The 22,039-nt window shown below is 40.6% G+C and overlaps 1 protein-coding gene across 3 annotated transcripts in view; it reads right to left on the bottom strand.

The window, feature by feature from the left end:
• The window catches only part of tnr (tenascin R (restrictin, janusin)), a 162,689-nt gene that overhangs the window by 66,144 nt on the left and 74,506 nt on the right, over nucleotides 1-22,039 (bottom strand). For all 3 annotated transcript variants that reach the window (XM_029453314.1, XM_029453313.1, XM_029453315.1), the window contains exon 3: nucleotides 19,372-19,431. In XM_029453314.1, the coding sequence (XP_029309174.1) occupies nucleotides 19,372-19,431 (60 nt within the window). The remainder of the gene's footprint in view (nucleotides 1-19,371; nucleotides 19,432-22,039) is intronic.

The following is a 22,039-nucleotide window of genomic DNA, read 5'->3' as shown; positions in this document are numbered from 1 at the left end:
ACTAAAAGAAAAAAACGTTGTTGAGCTTTCAAGCCGACTGTCACATATGAGCAAAGATAAAACGGTGCAGAGCTGAAGTTTGCCTTTAATGTGGCCTCAAACATCAGGACAAGACGGAAAAATAAATGCTATCGAGTGTGTGTGTGCTGTGTGATTTAAAGCGCAATTCCCCAGAGTTTTCGCATGTTCATGTCTATGTTTGTAGGATGAGCCTGTGTAGTCTGTATTCAAGAGCCTCTTTTATAACAACAATGCATCTCATGTTGATGAAGCAGGCTCCTGCTCTCAGCTGGCGCCTTTTGTGAGAGCCAGATAGAAGTGTTCTTATCACACCTAACTGACTCTGCCTTTTTTGTTTTTATCATTTAGGTTGGAAATGTTGAAACATCAGTGCATTTGCACATAAATGAGAAACAGACAGAATCCCAGTGTATGTGCGTCATGAATCTTTTTAAGTTTGCCTTATTGAGGAAAAAGAATGGGGGGAGGGGGGTGTTTAAGGCATGCTCACAGTTACACTTCACTTTCAAGATCTTTTGCACCCACCTGAGCACATCGTTCCTTTCAAGGTAAAGTGGAAAAGCCTCTTTGTGCATGAGGTTTCTATATGTGGTGAACAGAAACACTGTTTGACACATACAGTACATCATAAAAGACCCATAGGGGAAAGATATCAGGTCATATGTTACAATCAACAGCATGCTTTGCTTGAGACGGTGCCGCTAATGCTTTTAACAATGACTTTGGCCTTGCTGCAATCAGCTCCCAGCCAATGCCTACTGCTCTACACAGAGGAGATGGAAAATGTTCTACTTGGAAACCCTCCCCTCACGCATGCTGCGGCTGTCTTACATGACACGAGCCGTTTAACTGGTGAATTCGCCAAACAAGTGAGAAGCATGCTGATGATGAAGGTTGTGAGATGGACAAAGTCAACTGGAACCATCTGGTTTACATCCATCAGCTAAAGCAGTGGCCCTTCTTCTCGCTTCGGTAGATGTCTCGCGTGCAAGCTTAAAACTCAAGATGATGATGAATGGCTCGACGTGGATGTTTCACTCACTTCCTGTTATAAGCTTGATGGAAAACAGCCGTTGGATCATAATATTGTTTTTGAAACTAGAGTCTGACCAATACTCAGTATTTGAGGCCAATAAAGTCCACTGATAATATCTAAGTCGTCTTTAGTTTGTTGCTTAACACATATGATTATGTATGAGAAGGATCCTTTGAATTTTAAGGGTTTGTAATTTTCAATTAATGTCCTAACAATTTCCAAGAAGTGTTCTGGAAAGACTATATTAAGTCCTTGAAAGAGAAACTCCTTTTAAACCAAAGTAAATATTTAATTTAGTATTCACTTACTATTAGACATTATTCTCTATATACAGTACGTACAGCTTGTGTCTCGGCGGTCTGACCAGTGACTGACTCTCCAAGTTATGCTAGCAATTAATTAGACTTACTTAACCTGAAATGTACCAAGTGAACATCTTCAATGTCTATTTTCCCAATAATGAGTACCTAATTAAATTATTTATATGATGGTTTTTTTCAGGAGATGTCTTGAACTCTGTACTGGATACTCATGAGGTCATTAAAAAAATGTCTCTGGTGAACAAACTATATATTGGCGACACCGTTTCTAAATGTATTAAACATGAATCCAACATGGACGAGAGGGCCAAAAGGTTATTGGAGGAATGGAAATGTAAACACCAAATCTATATTGTACAGCACACGTCCATTTTGCTGATGAAGATTACCTGATACAACCGAAAGCTCCAGAACAGCTACTAACTGGATCTTGTTCATCAATTTTATTAAACATATGGAAATAGAGATAATGGTTGCTCTGAATACTCAACAGTAGATGAAGGTTGTGTCGGATGCTCTTGGAAAACAGATAAAAAGCAGGATAAACAGTAGGGCGATGCAGGGACTAAAACCCGTATTGACTGTTTGGTATTAGCCCTGATGAAGACCTACATTGGTCGAAACATGTTGCCCACTATAATAAAGGCTTTTTAATATTTCCTTCCTTGTGGTTATTTATTCTTACATTTAGGTGTGCCTGAATCACTTTCCTGTTTACATTATACATATCTTTGTTATTTCTGTACTGCAATGTATTGTTACTTATCGGCTGAAATACTCATTGTTGTTTTAATGGTTAAACCAGTGGTTCCCAAAGTGGGGGGCTCCAAAATATTCTTATCTACAAAAGGGGGGCCCTGGAGAAAAAGCTTGGGAACCACTGGGCTAAACTAACATCTGGCCAAGGAGATACAGATGTTGATTAATCTGCATTGTCCCTGTAAATATAAATAAATACATTTACATGATTAAATACCTAAAGAATGACTTAAGAAGAGCTACCAATATATCAGATAGGCTTATAGGATTATACCTATACCTCTTTTCTACGACAAAGAAGGTACCTTTAGATGTATCGTGAGATAAAAGTGCCATGCAACCTTTTTATCTCATTATAGACAAAATACATAAAGGTCTTGCTTAAAGGCACACTGCTTTTAAACGCATACCAAATATAGACCCATACAGTACATTAGCACAACCCTATACATAGTTTCATACCGGCAGTGATAAAAGTTTCAAAGAGTTTCAAAGTCACAGGGTTATACTTTACATCATTGGGTCATGGTGCAAGCTGATGCCCACAAGCATTTCATCGCACAACGAGAGGAGGTTTTTTGTTTTTTTTTTAGTAGGAGGCTCAATTAAGGACAGACCCACTCATTCAGAGGGAAGAGAATTGGCTTCAGGCATTAAAAAACGGCTTCATTTATTCACTTTTTTTTTCCCTTGCAGGAGAGAGAACACACAACACACAAGCACATTGTCCGACACAAAACCAAGTGCACTGATACATAAGCCTTCACATCTACAGTAGTGTTGCATTCACGGTCATATTCACAAATACACTTGGGGAAATACACACAGAAGCACACAATCACACTGTCGTGTATCAAGTGTTGTTAGCCTTCATTACAGTCCACTTGCCTTGTGGTGGTAATTAGATCTGTCAGCAGGCAGCCCTTCAATCTAGAGATGCTTTCTAAACGTGTACAAATACAAACTTGAAGTAATTTAGCTGTGTATGTGCCTTCCTGCCTATTCACAGCTAAATATGCTGTGACTTCAATGACTCTGTGTGAGAATGCTCTGAAACAATGGCGTGTACCACTCGGTGATTTTCTTGAGACAAATTTGTTAAGTTCACCCCCTGTGGAGCAGAAATTAAACTGCCTGTTTCTAATTATAATAATAATAACCATCAGAAAGCGTTATGCAGCATCACATAGGAAAAATATTCAGCTTATACAAAAGACGAAACTCCGCAAAATAGCCCAACTTTAAAATGAGCCACAAAAACCAGCATGCTTAAAAGTTTTATGTAAAAGAAAAATCCCTTTGATCTTATCCGTCTAACTCTTCTCATCTTTGTTAGATTACATTTCTCTCTGAGGTGAGCTTTTTTTTTATTTTATTGAATCTTTGACAATATCTTTCTCTTTCATCCACAGTATGGTTTACGGGCAGGAGAGTCGATATCAAAAGAGAATTGAATTTAAAAATGCACAGTGTAATTACACCAAGATACCTAATCCAATCATGTGGGTGCTTCAAAAAGAGTCTTTTTATCACGTGCTGTGGATACAGATGTGCTGCTGGACATTACGAGCACAAGTGCTAAATGATAAATAAGAGCATCTTGGTTTTATACCAAAGAGAATTGAGAAAATTATACGTGCATGTAAATTCCGGTTATATTTACAATGTCTAAATAATGAATGTGAAGACTGCCAACCGCTCTAGAAGGCTAACAGTAGCATAGCTAACCTCACAGATCAGATATTCTGCAGTGTACAGTGTGCTCTTTAGACACAGAGCTGTGTTTATGCTGCACCGGTGACACACTATTGTTTTAAATAAACCCGTTTGGCCTTTTGGTAACTCACCGTGAACTTGTACTACACTGAAGTGTTGGGAGAAGTATCCGTAACAATAAAGGCAAAGTGATGCAAATTTAACTTCAGGGATTACTGGGATTTGTGGTTGCAGACTGCAGGTCAAAAGCTCACACTTCCAGGGGTTTTATGCAGCTTTGTGGCTTCATCAAGCAACGCTCATGCTTATGCTCATTATATATTGGCCTCTTCGACCTTTAAATACACTCTGTAAACACTTTATTAGGTTTACCTACATAGTGGTGGATATGAGGCAATTTGTTTCTCCAGAAAAACACACATTCTTTGAGTCCCGGGATGCTCATTAAGGATTTTGGTGCATGTTAACTCAACAATTGATCAGGTTTCTGTATGATGTTATCACTGATTCCATACATTCCCTCGCCTGTTTCATCACAACACCATTTGAGCAGACAACAGATGTCACTGAATCATGCAGAGATGACTCCCAGGGCTCTCCCTTCATCCACTGTCAAGTCCATACACTGTACTGTGGCGGTAACGACACTGCTTACACCACACATCTACCTGATTACAATAGTTAGTCTAGCAGCAAACGAATCTCTTGACCCTGTCTGCATACAGTACCAAATATATTCAGCTGCAGTCACATTATTCACTGTTTACAGGAGCTGGCAGTTTGAATTAACGAGCAAGTTTACATTATAAAGCAGCCACGATCTGTACGTCCGTCAAGCAGGAGAAAACATTTCTTTCTGTTGTTCTAAGTATTCACCAACGTGACTGTGTTGTGACTGTCACTCAATCATGTGTGGGTGCAGAATTGAACTGCGTGTGTTACAGGATATAGACTTTATCCCAACTAAGAGGCAGATTGTTTTTACCTGTTTACAAGATACGTTGAGGCTGGCAACAACAACAATGCATTAGTTCATCTCTCACTACTTTCTCATTTCCCTAACTTGTCTGTTGCTCTGAGCCCACTGGTTCCCACTGAAGATGTAGAGTCTAACAATCATTTTCAATTCACTTATACAATGTTTCTCTTTGGTAAACTGCTTTATTTTGTATTTTTGTTAGGGACTATTTTCAGCCACGGGTTAATACACATTTAGGGGTCTGGCTCAAAATGAACTATAGTTCTTTATATGTTCATTAGAATGAAGAAAACATGATATTAACAATGTGGTTGATTCAAACGATGATGAGGAATAAATTGTATCAGGATTTAGCTACAAAGTCAATACTCCTTAGTAGTAGTGTTTTTCAACTTGGGAATTATAGCATGTCACAAAACAGAGCACAAAAGGTGTACTTTTGTGATAGCTGAGAAAAATAATGCGGTTCATGTTCTTTGGCTTTAAAGGGTAAAAATGGGCCGCCCGAGTGTCAACATAATTACACAGTCCTTGGTGCGGTACAGCTTGTTCTTAGCTGGAGGTGTGAAGAGTCATCTTTTATGACTCCTTCGTAGGAAGCAACAAAGAGATGACAGCTTGTTATTACCTCAACAACATTAACAGCTGCTGTGAGCGCTACTCCTTCCCTCGTCCACAATGATCCCTTCACCGCAGATGAGTGAAAGGAGCCACGACATGTGGGAGTGTTTTGTGTTTGCGGCTCTTCATCAAGGCCGAGTGGATGGCAAGAGTCATGATGGGTCACAACGTTTCCGTACCTTTGGGCTCTCGTCTCAAAACATGTTTGACAGATTGCATTTCCATCTAGCAGAGCACCTTTAGAATTGGCTGCATACACATACGATACAGACCGTATCTATTGAAAAAGTCTAAATGAAATGAAAGCCTTTAGAAGATGGATGGGGGAGTTTAAGTCCATTTTAAAGGATCGAGACTCCATTTTATGCATTATAACTATTTAATATTGCATAGTACTTGGATATTATGCTCATTCATTTGGAGCGTGTGACCGTTGTATTTGTCTGTTCATGCTGCCCTCTTGACCAGGTCACTCTTAAAAAGTAGATTTTAATCTCAATGAGTGTCTTACCTGGTTAAATAAAGGATACATATGTATATATAAAGTATTAGGGGGAAAAGGAGTAAGAGTAAAACAATTAGAGGGATTTAATAATGAACAAAACTGGACAACTGACAAGTGGGTTCAAGATGCACAGAACAGAAAGCTTTAGAGAAAAAAAAAAAAGAATACATCTTAACAAGCCTCTCTCATCCAACCAGCTGCATCGTGAAACGAGAAGCAGCCACTTAATGCCTCGCCTCCCACACACTGATCACAGTACTCTGAACACACGTGTGTGTGTGTGTGTGTGTGTAGGTGTGTGCATCTGTGGGTTTAGCAGTTAGGGACCCACAGGAGATTAACATCCCTGTTGGATTATGGAAGAGGTATGCACTGGAAAGCATCATTAACTCTCACTGTATGTGTGTGTGTGTGTGTGTGTGTGTGTAGCTCCCTTTCCATGACCACAGGGCTTTTTAGACTGTTGATTCCCAACTAAGTGCTCTGCTGTCTACCCTGAAAACATATGTCTCAATCTGTGTATGTGGTCTTGTTCCTCTCTGTGGCCCTCGGGGGGCTCAGTGAGAACAGATAAGTCAGCCTTGGGAGCAGCTCGTTGTAACTAGCCCTTTACGAGTCGAGAGGAGGACAGTGAAAACGCTTAATGAAGCAATCGCCTTCTGTAATCCAGCTGCAATGGTAATCTCCAGCGCCTCCCCAGATGCTGAGCGCAGACGCTCAGAGAGACGCCGTGTGATCATGAACAGTCGGTGCGAAGGAAGGCATCGAGTGCTGCTTCTGGTTGAAGATGCTGGATGTTAGTCTCAGGCCTGGACTGGTACCAGGGGGACAGGAAGCACCCATCTGCTGAAGTCTTCTCACTGCTCTGCAGTGTCACACTGCTGTGTCATAATGTATGTGGACTCAGGAGAGAGGAGAGTGGGGAAGTTTGCCCTACTCACACTTTCTCTCATTCTTGACTTTATCCATACATTTCAGAAAATGACCTTCGCCTTCAGCTGGTCTGTCTTCTCTTATTTGCCGCTCTCATTTTTATTATCTCTAGTTGTCATTTATGCCATCTCCTTTTATCTCTCTCACAGGGTTTTCATTTTCTCTCTTTCTTTCACCGAGGATTTTCTTTATCCCTGAAAGTAATTTTCTCCACTCTGCATGGTAAATCTGTTGTTCCAGAGATGTGCTATAGAATCACACGTCTACGGTTGATGACAAGCTGAAAGCCTCATACTGTAGCGATGAAAAGACTGAATTTTCTCTCTGCTATTTTTGTTGCTTTTTCTCTCTCTCTCTCTCTCTCTCTCTCTCTCTCTCTCTCTCTCTCTCTCTCTCTCTCTCTCTCTCTCTTTCTGGCAGCAGCCCTTGTTGTCCCCTCCTTGCTCGCCTATGGAAGTAAAGCCATAACCTCCATTTGCACAGGTTAATGTGCAGCCACCTCGACATGAACACAAAACCAATACCAGGCCTTCTTGCGTGGTTGATTGCTCACTCTCTAACTCTCCCCTCTGTTCCTTTATTCTTTCTCTGTCCCCCGTTTCCCTTTTAGCTCGCCCTGTCTCTCTTTCTCTCTCCATCTTGTAAATTGGACTCTGGCAACATTACGATGCTTTTCTCATTATTCCCATCACTCTGGCCAAATTGCCTTGTCTTTCAGGACCATTGGGCTCTGTTCATTGGCTGCACCGGCAAACCTGAGGGCTGCACAAGTATTTCCCTCTTTCTCAGGGCTGTTTCGTTGCAAATATGGGACCATGAAATGGTTTTCATTCTACAGCAACTAATACAACCTCAGGCCACTGATGCCAACCGCTCCATGCTGAATACTCAGACCGATTTATCAAGGAAGAGGTAAACAAATGTTCACAGGAAGCACTGAGATAACAGTGCTCTATAGTATTAAATCTTCTGAAAGCATATTTATTATCTGTCACTCCCTGGATTTCTATTTTTTTTTTTTTTTTTAAATGAAAAGACTACTTTTACAATGTTTTTTTCCTGCTAATTAATAACTTATTCTCAGTTAGAGGTGGCAAAGTAAAGGAAAATATATTATGTATATATATATATTGTATACAGTAAACCTTCTAGTTTAAGTACTCTGTATGTAGCCTCATATATGGACAGTAGTTAGAGTATAATACATACAATACATGTTCTGAGGCTGTTCAGTTGAACATTTTTTGGGGCTCAATTTTGATTAGCAACATTAAATAATGTATTTCATGTAATGTTCACAGCAAACATAAATGATACAATCCTATTTACAATTGATTGTATCTTTAATGTTAGGTCATCATACATTAAGGGTCAACGGGAGCATACTAGCCACAGGCAGATATAGCTCTGTGCGAACACACGCAGTAATAGAACCCGACCTCTGTATTTTTGGAACATGTTCCCTCATTATTTTTAACAAGGCAACTGTACCTGAGTTTACTCAAACTGAAGTTCTGTAAATCTGAGCCTTTACTAACTCCTCTGTCAGTTAAGGCCGTGGCCAACACAGCAGAGGTGGGCCACATGGAAAGGGGACCCTGCCAAGAGGTTTATTTTTGAAAGATAAAAGTGTGAGATGAGCTTCTTACACATCTATCCTCTCCTGCCCAAGTCCGTGAAAGATGTGCAAGATGACGAGTTCAACCAATTACAGGAAAGTTGTCTTTTCCTGTAATTTTGCACTATACTGTAAAGTCAGTGTCACCGGCATTTGTGTGCAAGCATATGTACAGTAACAGATTGCAATTTACAGTCTGTGCACTGCTCTGTAAAAGAGTAGTGTTTATTTCCTGATCCTGCATGATTAAAACCAACTAACTGTATTAATAAAGTGTATGTTATAGATCAGGGGTGTCAAACATACGGCCCGCAGGCCCGCCAGAGGGTCCAATCCGGCCCGCGGGATGATTTTGCAAAGTGTAAAGATTACAGAGAAGACATTAACTACACATTTTCAATGAAAGTAACCGTTATTTCAAATGTGTCCACTGGGGGTCGCACACAACACTGTCAAGCAAGCAAACTGTTGATGCTGAGCTGCCGGTAAAGAACTTCTGGAGCTGGCAGGTTCTGTCAACATTACACTCTGTGGCACCGTCATTACACAAAATGTCTTTGTCAAAAAAGGAGAAAAGTGGACACGGAGTGAAGAGTTTTCCAAGAAATATGGACCGTTTCCTATTTATTCACAGAGGTGAGTGGGAAAGCTGTGTGCTCGGTGTGTTCGCGGCAGGTTTCAGGGCTCAAAGAATATAATATTCGGCGCCACTATGAGACTCATCATGGCGAAAAATACAACAGCTTGCAAGGACAACTGAGAAGAGAGGAGATGAATGAATTGTTAGCCGGTCTGAAGAAGCAGCAGTCTGTTTTTACCCGTAGCCGAGATATCGGCGATGCAGCAGTGAAAGCTAGCTACCTTATTGCTAGCGAAATAGCATTAGCATCAAAGCCAGACTGTGAGGGTGAGTTCGTGAAAACATGCATGCTGAAGGCTGCAGAACTCCTGTGCCCTGAAAAGCGACAGGCTTTTGCCAACATTAGCCTGACGAGAAACACTGTGACACATAGGATTTCAGATCTTGCAGCGGAGTTAAACAGCCAGATGAAGCACAAAGTCAAGTCATTTGTTGCATTTTCGGTTGCAATTGATGAGAGCACGGACATTTCGGATGTTGCTCAACCGGCCATATTCATTTGTGGTGTTGATGAGACTTTGACCGTCACCGAGGAGCTCCTTGAGTTGATGCCTATGACGGACACCACAACAGCAAATGACATTTTCAATGCTCTTGTTGGAGCGCTGGATCGGGTCGGAGTGGACTGAGCCCGTGCTGTTAGCGTGGCTACAGATGGCGCGCCATCAATGATCGGGGAAAAAGCAGGTGTTCTGACAAAACGTCAGAGAGAAAGTACAGGCTGCAAATGGAGGACATGGTTTTTGGACATTTCACTGTATTTTGCACCAGGAAGCGTTGTGTTGCAAGTGGTTAAAAATGGCAGTGGTTGTCTGAACTGAGCCAGAGGTCTGAATCACCGTCAGTTTGACAGCCTCCTCAGTGATAAAGACGTGACCTATAGCCTGCCATACTACACTTATTGCAAATGCTGCTTCAGACACGTTTGCACCATGAACAATATATTTCTGTGAAAATGAATACTTACTTTGGAAATATTTTAAGACATTGAACATTGTGACATAATGTCAGTCAGCAGCTTCAGTACAAAGAGCCACAACTGTATTTTTATGTATACATTTACAAGGCAGCGTGATAACTTAACCTTCTTCCTTAGTAGTTCCCACTTTAGTTTGTGTGGTGTCAGTTCAGGTGATCAGGATTACTACACAGATGTGGAAATGAATGTACAGTTAAAATAATTTCTAGATCTTGATGAGTTGTTTTGATCATAAAGTAAAATACTATATTGTTCAGTTCCAGATACCTGTGACTAAATGTGTTGTGCCTTTGTAGACACACTGTGATGTGTATGTTGTACACATGTGTAAATGATCAACTGAGGCATAATATTGTTGAATTTTCAGGTTGTTCATAATGTTTTGTAAAAATATAGTTAATTAAATGTGAATATTTTCAGAATGTACTAAAACAAAGGGGAACATTTGGAGTTGTCGTTATTTACAGGTTATTATGCTCTGATTTTACTGGTCCGGCCCACTTGAGATCAGATTGGGCTGCATGTGGCCCCTGAACTAAAATGAGTTTGACACCCCTGTTATAGATGAATTCAAACCTCACAAGAAAGAATAATTGAATAACTATCAGTTACATCTTAGCTCAAGTTTGGTCTCGACTCAGACTCGCCTTGGACTCCACCCCTGTGGTCTTTCCTTCATCGCTGGTTTGGCCTCAGCGGAAATATAATTGGCCTCAATACACATTTAAAACAAAAGAGATTAAAAGAGACGGAACAAAGGACGCATTCAGCCTGACAGACAGCCGGGGAGGGAAAGGAAAAAGCACTGAGCACCAACAGTGGGAGAGAAAGGAATGGGATAGAAAAAAGAGAGACACAAAGTGGACGAGAGAGATATAGAAAGAGGGCAGAGGAGACAGAGAGATCGAGAGAGACAGAACTGACGGATGAAAGAGCGTGAGAGGACAGTTAAAAATTTAGAGAGTGAAGGTAAATGCTTACATCCTTTTGAGTTCACCCAGCTATGATCTCTCTCTCTCTCTCTCTCTCTCTCTCTCTTTCTCTCTCAGCTGAATACTCATTTCCCATTTCAGAGCTGCCCCCTGGTCCTTTTTGGAATGGATGCAAAAATTAAATAAAAATCATAAAAGGTAGAAAGCACTTGTAAATCTAAATTAAAAGTTGCTTTGCATTTCAGCAAAGCAATAACAACCCAATCAGAATGCACAAAACAAAACACTTCTTATGGCTTTTTCTGTCTGAATTCTACTCACAACTGTGTACTTTTTGTCTCCTTCACTTGTATTTCTGCCATCCTATGTGTATTAGGTGCAACGCACAAGGTTTTTAGAAAGCAGTACTATTTTCCAAATTGTCTCTCCTCCATATGGTACCCGCATAACACACATCAAACAGCCTGTCAGAGCCTGAGTTTGACATGTACTTGTAGTCCTACACCTCCCTTTCTCTTAATTCTCCTCCGCTATCTTTTTGCTCAGACATGACCTAAAACAAAAAATGGACTAAAAACTTCAAAACCCTCCTGTCCGTCACCTCATGAGCTGTCTGTTGGTCTCCCTCCCTTTCTAGCGAGCCATTTCTCTCCTTTCATCTTCACCTTTCAAAGGCTTCTGTTTCTTCTGGGACAGAAATGACATTGCGTTCTCCTATATCTTACATATACAGTAAATCAGGCCTCTTCCCACCTGTGCTATCTGTTTTTCTCTCTCTTCTATGATTTGAAAGTGGGCTGAAATGACAGAGAAAAGGCAGCAACAATCCAATAACATAAGCTGTGCGGAGACGATAAAGCAACTACGGAGGATCAAAAGGATTGACACGTTCTTCTGTTGCTGCTGTCTGTTCAATGCCACGACAGCGAGGGAAGAAGAAGTGCTCCCGGCACTCAGTCGGGATTGTATTCAATTACTAAATAAACAGCTCAATGGCAGAGAATCACAAAAGGTGGCTTTTGGCTTATCGGCTCGTGTTAGTGTTTGTAAATGTCATCTTGCCTTTAGATTGGAGAAACTTAAATAACCTACTGTAATAGTAGTAGTTATATTTTACACATGTTGAAACAGCAGTGTCAACGACCTTTGTCATTGTTTTCAGTACATTTAGTTGGACTATGTGCTCTATTAGTGGAAAGTAAAGGAATATAACAATGTATGTATATCTATACCAAGTAACACATGACAAATGTAATATATACTGACAGTAAATGTAGAAATCAGCACACGCTGCATCAGGTAAATGTCCACAATGAGTAGAAATGGGAATCAGAAATCCTTTATTAGTCCCACAACGGGGAAATGTACCTTGTTAAAAAAGAACATATGAAGTAAAGTGGCGAGTGCACAATAGTTAAATATAATAAAAGTAATATAAGTACAAGGAGGTTGATAAAAAGTTGTAAAAGTGAATATTGCACATGGCAGTGGTGGAATAGTCTGTTACACACTACTACATCTGTTGCTTGAATATTAGTAATACTAAAATCAATCGGTCTTCCCTGAAACTAACAACATACTGTTACTTTTTTTAATACCTAGTGTGTTTGATTGGCTGGAACTCGATTATTGACTGAAGTCAGGTTGATATGAGTCACGCTGGTAAAAACAGAAATGATTGATCAAGCTCCAATTGGACTTGTGAGATTTGTATTATTGATTAAGCTACAAACTGTTGGGACAGTTGGTGAGCCTTTCATTACGGATCATGCTGAAGAGAGATTGCTCGGACTTTAATCATTGAAGGGATATGAAGAGTTCCAGCCTTGAAATGTGTAACACTAACAATCTGATTGGTCGACTCCCTTGACAATCATTTTATGAGAGTAGGCGTCTACAGGCACAGGATAGGTAAGGGTAAGGTTTCCTTCTCGTTTAAAGACACGACATGTGCACTCACAGTAACTTTAAAGATATCAGGAATGTATCAACCAAAAAAGGTAGATTCAACCTGATTTTGTCAGAAGCTTTTCTCCTATAAAATAATAGCCCTAATCTTAGTTTATTGGCAAACAATGCAAAGAAGGACTGATCTAGAAATGTTCTTCATTACCTTAAAGACACGTCTTGGACTAGCGCCTGGCTGCATCTGAGCTTTTAAGCCCTTATGAGCCCAAACACAGCAGGAGATCCTGAGGCAGCGCTGCTGTGGACATTCAACAGTCTAGACAGACGACTGCGGATTATCATGCTTTCTCCATCACAGCTCTCTGATGAGATCGGGCCAAACACTTTAAAATTGTAATTTGAGGACGACAATTCCTTGAACTGCAGTCTGCTGCTCTGTATCTGTGTTGTGTTGTTCTGACTGCCCTGTGCTTTACAGTATACGCTTTAAACACTTTAATTCAAGAAAGAAAGGAAAATAAAAACAAACAAACAAAGCAGAACTTGTAAGGTTTAATGGATATTAAACTGCTTCTCGAGTGACGTAACAGGCGTTTAGTTTGAAGGAATAATACTTAATGGCCTTTTATCTCCAACGATCGCTCCAGCTTTAAGGCCCCTGTCCTAAAAACCTACAGCAGAGATTGTGTCGTTTGTGTGGTTATTTATCGTCCTCCTAAATCCAATACCCAGTTTTTTCCTGAACTGTCAGAGTTTTTATCCTCAGTTGTTCATGACGAAGGACTCTAACCCTTTGGAATAGCTTACCTGGGGAACCTCACTGCCCTCCTTTAAATCATCTCTCAAGACTCACTTATTTATTTGATTTGTTTTAAGTGTTCTTTAGCGCACGTTTACCCACTGTTATTACCACTGCTGTTTTATGTTGTTTCTATTTGTTCACTGGGATTTTGTATTTGATTGCTCTGCTGCTTTCTTTCTTTTGTCTTTGCTTGAAGAACTAAATGTATTATTATAAAAGAAAAGACATGCATCAGTAAGCTGTTTATTTAGAACATAGAATACTATTACCGTAATTTCCGGACTATAAGCCGCGACTTTTTCCCCATTTTTCGACCCTGCGGCTTATATAACGGTGCGGCTTATCTATGGATTTTTACAGCTAACGGCCACTAGGGGAATTCCTAAATCTATGGATTTTACAGGTTACAGTCCACCGGATGCCGGGAAAGAGCGCGCAAAAGTAGCGAGTGGTACAAGAGACAGACGGACATTACGAGAGCGAGACAGTTTGTGAGACACCCTCAGATTGGGTGAACACACAGAGAACAGACGGCCGAGGTGTTTCCACCGTGCAGATCCGACTGAAGGCCAAAACAGTCGCCACCGAAATGAAAATTGAAAGTCTTATTTTGTTAAATATGCTTTTATGTTGATACTCCTGAAAGCCGGCACTTTCTGGGGGTTCGCGCCACTTTTTCGGGAGACGGTGAAGAAGGATACGCTGAAGAGAGGGGTGCATGTCCAAAAACCCCGACTGTGGAGTTACCGTATGATGATGACTTTCATGTGTTTCTTCTGTTTCAACGGTAATTTATGGACAAATTAAGGAAAACACCAACGGCCAGAGACAATAAATGCTGATTGAACAGGCAGAAGTTCTCCATCGTTATTTCCTGGTTCTACACAACACAACGCATCGTGGTGTCAGCTACAGACCGGCTACATACACATCAGTCAATTTAGCGTCTGCGGCTTATAGTCAGGTGCGGTTTATATATGTACAAATTAGTCAATTTAGCGTCTGCGGCTTATAGTCAGGTGCGGTTTATAGTCCGAAAATTACGGTAGATACATCATGTATTGCACCTGGACATGATCGTAGTAAAGAAAACCACTCAGGCATCACTATCATAATTTAAAGGAAAGTTTAGGTTTTAAAGAGGTGGGTCAGCCCGTTAAGACTCCCAGTATTGATTACACAGGTTCAAATTAGCGACGCTTCCAGTACAGAGAGGAGTAAAGTGAGATTGAACGATTTATCTGGGCTACATCAGCTACACCAGACATCAGATTGCGGTGCTATCAGTTCCAGGAATAGCCTGGTGAGGGGGAGATACAAAGGTCCAGTTCATTAGCGGAGAGCCTGTCACAGTGACAGACTGCTCCAACTGGTTTCAGCAGCACGGTCTCAACCAAGCAAATCTCAACAGTAAGGGAACGGCTATGAATACAAAATAAAAGCATCATGTAAAGGGTGGTTCTTGTTTCCGAGTGTTAATAAGACTATAACAGCGTTTGTTTTTTTATTTAAACGACTTCAGGGAACAGGTGGACGGCATGGTTTGGTTGTGTGGTAATAAATTGTTCTTTAATTTCACCAGGTTTACTGCTTAATGTTGGTACACTCGGGACGGTGGGATTACACTTCAGGAGGCACTGTGGTCGCAAAATAAATTGTACATTTCCAAGAGGTTTTATTGCTACACTTTCCCCAAGATTTTTTGAAACCTTGGACAACATAATATTTTGATACTGCCGAACAACTTTGCTCATAGGACCTATAAAGTCCGACCGGACACATTTTGCCAGGAGGGACCTTCTGGTTCACTTTTATTTCTTATGTATCACCCATGGGATGAAAATGTACAAATCAATATTAGAAGAGATCCAACCTAAATCTTCTCATGTCAGAGTGTTTGACCAAAGATCTTCCAGGAAGCCTGAAGTCTACAGTATCTCACCGCTGCTCCACATACCATTTTGTTCTTTCTTTATGATATTTTGTGTCACGATGCACTTTGTCGTTAATATTTTCTAAAGTGTATATCGTATTTAGTTGACTTTTTTTAGTTTTCTTCTTCAGCTGAATGTTGTATATGCACATACACAGTGCCAGTGTGTATATAGTAATCCAGATTCATCTGTTCCTGTACTACATTTTGCTGCTGTGCCACTTCCTCTGCGTGGGATCAATAAAGGTTATCTTGATTCAAAGCATTATGCAACATGGAGAGAACGATTCCATAGTTATGCATATTTATACACATGACCTTTGAGCCATATCATATATCAACAACTTGTAATTGACAGAGAACCCCAATGATGAGTCAGAAATAAAACCTTTGAACCCTTTTTTATATATTGCAAGTTTATTATTATTGAGGTAAATCCATAACATTTATTTTTTCTGTCTTAATTTGCTCATATTGCCTTGTCCTACACTAACAACACAACAATGATTCAACACATTTTTATTCTATGCTTTCCAATGTTGTGTGTAAAGACAAAAGAGGTACAAAATGCATAATCTGTCATATTCCAAAAATTGTCGCGGCAAACGTCGGTGAAATCCTGACATCTCCCTCGATATACAAATACAAATACTCGAAATCCATCGGCTGTCAGTGGAAGTTGAAAGAATTCCCATTCAAAGATGTGAAAGTAGTTCTCCAGGGTCTGTCTGTCCTTGCGTTGCAGTTTATAGTCTTCTGTTTCATATGATTTCCTGTGTCGTGTATCCACAATGTTTACTCCCTACAGTGGAGACGCACTCCAACACTGCCTGCCTACAACAGTGACAATGTAGCACTTTGGTTGACTAGGTGTGACAGTTCGGTCCCTGCAGACTACATTTGGGTGTAACGAAGATTTACAAACCTTGGGTTTTATTCACAATTTCCTAAATTCTAAATCCATCTGCACGTCAAATTTCTGAGTCCTGTCACACAGTTCAGATGTTTGATCAGATGCATTTTGACGGGTTTTTTGCGGAAGAGCTCTCTTCAGAATAAGGAGCTGATTGTACTCTTCTGGATGCAGCACTGTCTGCCGGTGCTACAGCCATAATCAGGACTGACACAGGCACACGGACCATAATCCCCATTGATTAGAAACCTGAGATCAAAGACTTCCTCTGCTGTCACTCTCACCTCATGTCTCGGCTCTGATTATGCTGCTTCTCTCTTTGCCTCTCTTGGTCCATGTTCTGTGTTTGCATGTTTTCTCTTGTGCTCTGAAGCTCCTTTGCACCTGTCTCAATAGCTACTGTATTTTGACATCAAGGCTCAGTCAAAATATTCCTTCTGCATGATTGACCACATGATATTTAGTTGCTTAGTTTATTCCTGATCAGGGCTGATGCTGTGGGCTCACCTTCTTAGGGTAAATGACTGCAAGAGTAATAACACCGTGTAAATCAGCACAAAGTTTAGCATTAAAAAACAACAGCGCAAAACATTTGGCAGTCACTATCTCACTTTCTCTCTTTAGCGTTCTGTTCTTCTCCAACTTCCTCCAATCCGCAATTCCCTTTTCTCGCTCTGCTTCGATGCTCTCCCAAGTTTTCTATTAGGACAATGAAGATGTTATATCCCTGAACAGCTTCCCTCGTTAATTCAACTCCAAATTCTCTTCAGCGGAATGCAAATCTATGAATATATTTGCAGACACACCACTGCACGAGGATGTGATCTTTGGTTAACTTCAAACATTTAAGATCAAACCACTGACATAAGAAACCTCCGAGCCTCCAGCAAGAAGTGAGCCGTGTATACACACAGCATTACAACGCTGCTCAGTCGAACCGGCTCAAACCTCCAGGTAAGGAACTCATGTCGGGTGATTCAAACATAACAGTGGTTTTCGATGGAACTGGACTGGCTTGACACAACTCAAACAGGTGCCGGCGTGCTGAGCGCACATGTGCTTTATTGACAAATAAAAATGAAAGAAAATGGCGGCCGTATACCAGCGTCATGCAGTTTGTAAGAGATGTTTCTTTCCAGAAATGAGGCCGCACTCGGATATTGGAGACACTATGTGCTCCATGCGCCAGCAGGGACAGGGAAGCAGCTGTTCAGCTCTGCGTCTCACATTGAATTGAGAAATTGAATGAGCTGGAACAAGGAAGAAATGCTAAAGTAGGCTTCTTAGGGAGTTAATATAAATATATGAAATTGTATTGCAGGCTAAAAATGCTTTTAAGAGTGGTTGTTAAAAAAATATATATATATTTTTAGTGTAAAAGAAGGCGATATTAAAGGGAGATCAGCCATTTGAGCGACAAGTCCGCTACATTCCATAAGTTGTATTAGCCTCTTTAGTCAAATAAATAAACAAAATAAACTCACAAAATGTCGAGAAAGGAAATATTCTTACACCTATTCGCGCTGAGGACACAGTAATTATCGGAATAAAAAGACAGAAATCGCCCAAAGAACAACAACCGGCAATGCACTCAGCCGTGTAGCCAAACACACCTTCAGTCAATGACGTCATCAAACAGTTCATAAATTAGGTTTTTCAAAACTTGTGAATCACCAAGACAGAGATATCACATACTCACACACACACACACACACACACACACACACACACACACACACACACACACACACACACACAAACACTTGCAGTAAGTGATGGATTGCATGAAATTATGTTTAGTTATTAATATGCACTCAGAATTACCACCACAGAAGAGCAATGTTCACGGAGGATACACTGAGAGCTCCTCATCGTTATCATTTTCATACAACTAAAAGCTTTATTTTTATTATCCAGAGAAAATTGTGTTTTGGAGCTTTGGACGTGTCCTGAGGACTATGTTGATTATCACTGTTTAAAATTGAAATCTGTGTGGAAGATCTCACCAGTCCCGTGTGTAAATAAGCGCTGTAGGTCGTGTACCTATTTTGTCAAATCCCAGGGCTTAAAATGTAATTAAGTGATGAAGATACACTCGCTGTTTAACCCATACGTAATTAGGCAGAGAGGAGTGTAGTGTATTCCCAAATCAGAGAGTGCAGATGAAACGCACGTATAATTTCTCAAGCCGTAGTGCCCTACAGAAGACATCGCACAATAATAGGTTATTTCATTTAGGTAGCTTTAGGTAGCTCTGTGTGTGCGCCTCAACAACTCAAACCAGGCAATTGCTCTTTGCACGCTTGTGATAAGTGGTGTGTTTGAGCAGGTGAAAATCGTATCTTAGTTTGGTGCGGAAATAAACAGCTGATTACATGCTCTCTGATGCATGTTTGCACTGGGTGACACTGTGAGTGTGTGTGTGTGTGTGTGTGTGTGTGTGTGTGTGTGTGTGTGTGTGTGTGTGTGTGTGTGTGTGTGATTGGAAAGTGACAATCCATTTGTGTTCCTATTAGACCGGCAGTTATGGTGATGAATACATACATGGAAATTAGCCCAAGATGAAGGCTAATTGTCTGATTAGATGTGCTTCAGGTTGATAGATGCAGAATAAGCCCATGCACATAAAGCAGTCATTAAGGAACGTTAGACCATTAAATTGAACATTACACTATAGCTAGAGGGGGAAATATGGATGTTCATTATTGCGTCTCCACACATAGGAGTGTGTCTGTGTTTGTGTGTGTGCACAGTACCTGTTCTCTGAGTACTTTGTTCTCTTGTTGCCAGTCTCTCTCTCCGACTCTGCACCTGTCCTGGAGAGGGGAGAGATTAAATTAGCATTACACCAATTACACATTTGAACTGCTTTCTCACTGTCTTCACAATACAACATTCAGTGGAAAGAATTTGAGATGCAAATTGCTTAGTGGTGAAGACGCACATGGCGGAGAGCCTCTACCATGCAAGAAATGTTGATTACTTGCACACACGAGATGATTACAAACCACCTGTGTATATACATTTAAGCCTTTTTAATGGCTTATATATCTCAAATAGCTTGGCAGTGTGTATAAGCTAAAGCCCCAAGATGTTGTCGATAATTAGCAATGTAATTCTGCATTTATACTCAAAGATCAAACAAGCCTCCAATGCCTCTTTTATAACCAGAGAGGAACAATGAGGCGCACACACACACACACACACACACACACACACACACACACAAGCTCAAGTATGTACACTTTCCCCGGTTGAGAAAGAACATTAACATATTAAGTCTCTTCTATCCACATAGAATCTGGTGTGCTGCTAAGGGTTATTTTTTTTTTTTTTCAGCACACCTCTTGAGGCGCGCTCATTGAAACACACGCACGCTCTCACAAACACAGAACCGAGCCCTGTTTGCTCTTGAGGGTGTCTCGCTCACCCTATGAGAGTTAAATGACATATTTTGCCGGCCGGGTTGTTTTCGGCTCAGAGGAATTGCAAATTCTCGGAAAGATGGTGTCATTTTCATTTGGTTTTCCTTTCAGCAAAGAAGGTTGATTAAATAAACAAAAGAAGCAGGCTCCACTGTCGGTTCTTCAAACATAGTAAGAGGGAAAGATACTCATCTCTGTCTGTCTTCTTCATGAGGGAAATCAACATGCAAATTCTGACTGTTTGCACATTTGAGTATTATTTTCTGAAAACATTTACATCACAATGTATTCATTACATATTGAATACTTTATGTGCAGTATGAGGACTATTTAACTTGAGCTGTAAACGGCTTTAGACAACAAGCTCTCCAAACTAACCGACCACCGACCACGCTTTCCAGAATGACACATGAGCCTTTTTCTGATCCGAAGTCTGTACTAATGTTTTCTGATCTGCCACCGCAACAATTTTAGTCTGGTGAGGTTTACGCCCAACGATAGACTTGGCTAACGTATGACAAGTATAATGGCAGCAAAACAGGGAAATTAACAGAAGCCTTCAAATCCAATTCAATCCTTCAAACAGGCTTTTTTGACCCCATCTTCCAACCCGACCTCCTCTCGGAGAGGTTTTGCGGCGCTAATAACGTCGACCTTTGTCCGTGACAGACAATCACACTCATGACTGAAGAGGTCCTTGTCAGGTTAACACGAATATAGGTTATATATAGGCAAACATAATTTGTCTTTGTGTTAGACCAGTGAAATCTGAGATTGTTGACCACGATATGCGGTCTTTAGAATGTAATATTCAACTACGAATAAAAGCCTTAGATCAGTGGCATCAACACTATCTTAGAGGTTTAAAGAAAATCTTCAACTGTAGTTTCCTCTGCAAACAAAACCTCTTGCAAGCCCTACGGGGACATACAATCAGAAACCCTTAGATACCTCAGTATGGCGTTGGAGAGACGTGGATTCACAAAACCATATTCTTCAGTATTTCACTGACAAACATCACAACAGATATATTTGAAGGATTTGCATTACCACACACACACACACACACACACACACACACACACACACACACACACACACACACACACACACACACACACACACACACACACACACACACACACACACACACACACACACACACACACACAGCTTTTTCTGCCAACCCACTGAGAGAGAGGAAGTAACAGATGATCCCGTTTCCTTCCTCAGACAGCTTTGGAGTTGTGAGAGCAACAGAGGAGTTCTTTACAGTGTAAATCATATTAGGTTCCCGCAGCTTATTCGCCGGTCCAGCAGCCACTGAAAAATGCTGCTATCGAGAAAAGATCTGAGCACGCATAAAGAAGACGACAGAAATAAATGTGTATGATAAATAATTTGCATTCCTCCATGTTGGTTTGAGAGTCCCACCAAACATTCTATAAAGAAAGTTGGGGAGAATAAATTACCGATGGAAGTGTATTGTTCTTATAAAACCAAATAGGAATAGAAATCATATTTTTGGCTCATGAAGTCTTTGAAATCTTACAATGCATACAGTATGCTGTCAACGAGGAGGCTAAAAGGATTTAGTGTCCTCGGCTTGCTGCCTTCACCGCTCTCATATGCTGTTGGATTTTCTCCATTCTTGTAAGCAATGGGTTTAATCCAATTACAGATTTAACAAGTTGACAATCAAAGTACTCAATAGAGAGCGACATACAAGATGTGTGGTAAGATATATATTTGTTAAATTCAAGCTTCTTCTTTTTTTTTTTTTACTTGACTTGAGCATCCTTGGAAACACCTTTTAAGCTGGGCCCAGACGACACTAACAGATTTTGAAACCGGGTGGCATGGCGCACATGAGGAGGAACTTCACAGATGTGTTCCTCTCAAACGTGCACACACTACAAGATTAGAAAATAAGCGTGCACACACTACAGCATATAATTAAGATTATGCCAGAGGGAGCAACGCACCGTCCACCTTATGA

This window comes from Cottoperca gobio, chromosome 17, assembly GCF_900634415.1.
Source record: "Cottoperca gobio chromosome 17, fCotGob3.1, whole genome shotgun sequence".
In the NCBI taxonomy this organism is placed as follows: Eukaryota; Metazoa; Chordata; class Actinopteri; order Perciformes; family Bovichtidae; genus Cottoperca; species Cottoperca gobio.
The sequence above is the reverse complement of the archived record's forward strand: the minus strand, read 5'-3'. Positions and strand labels throughout refer to the sequence as shown.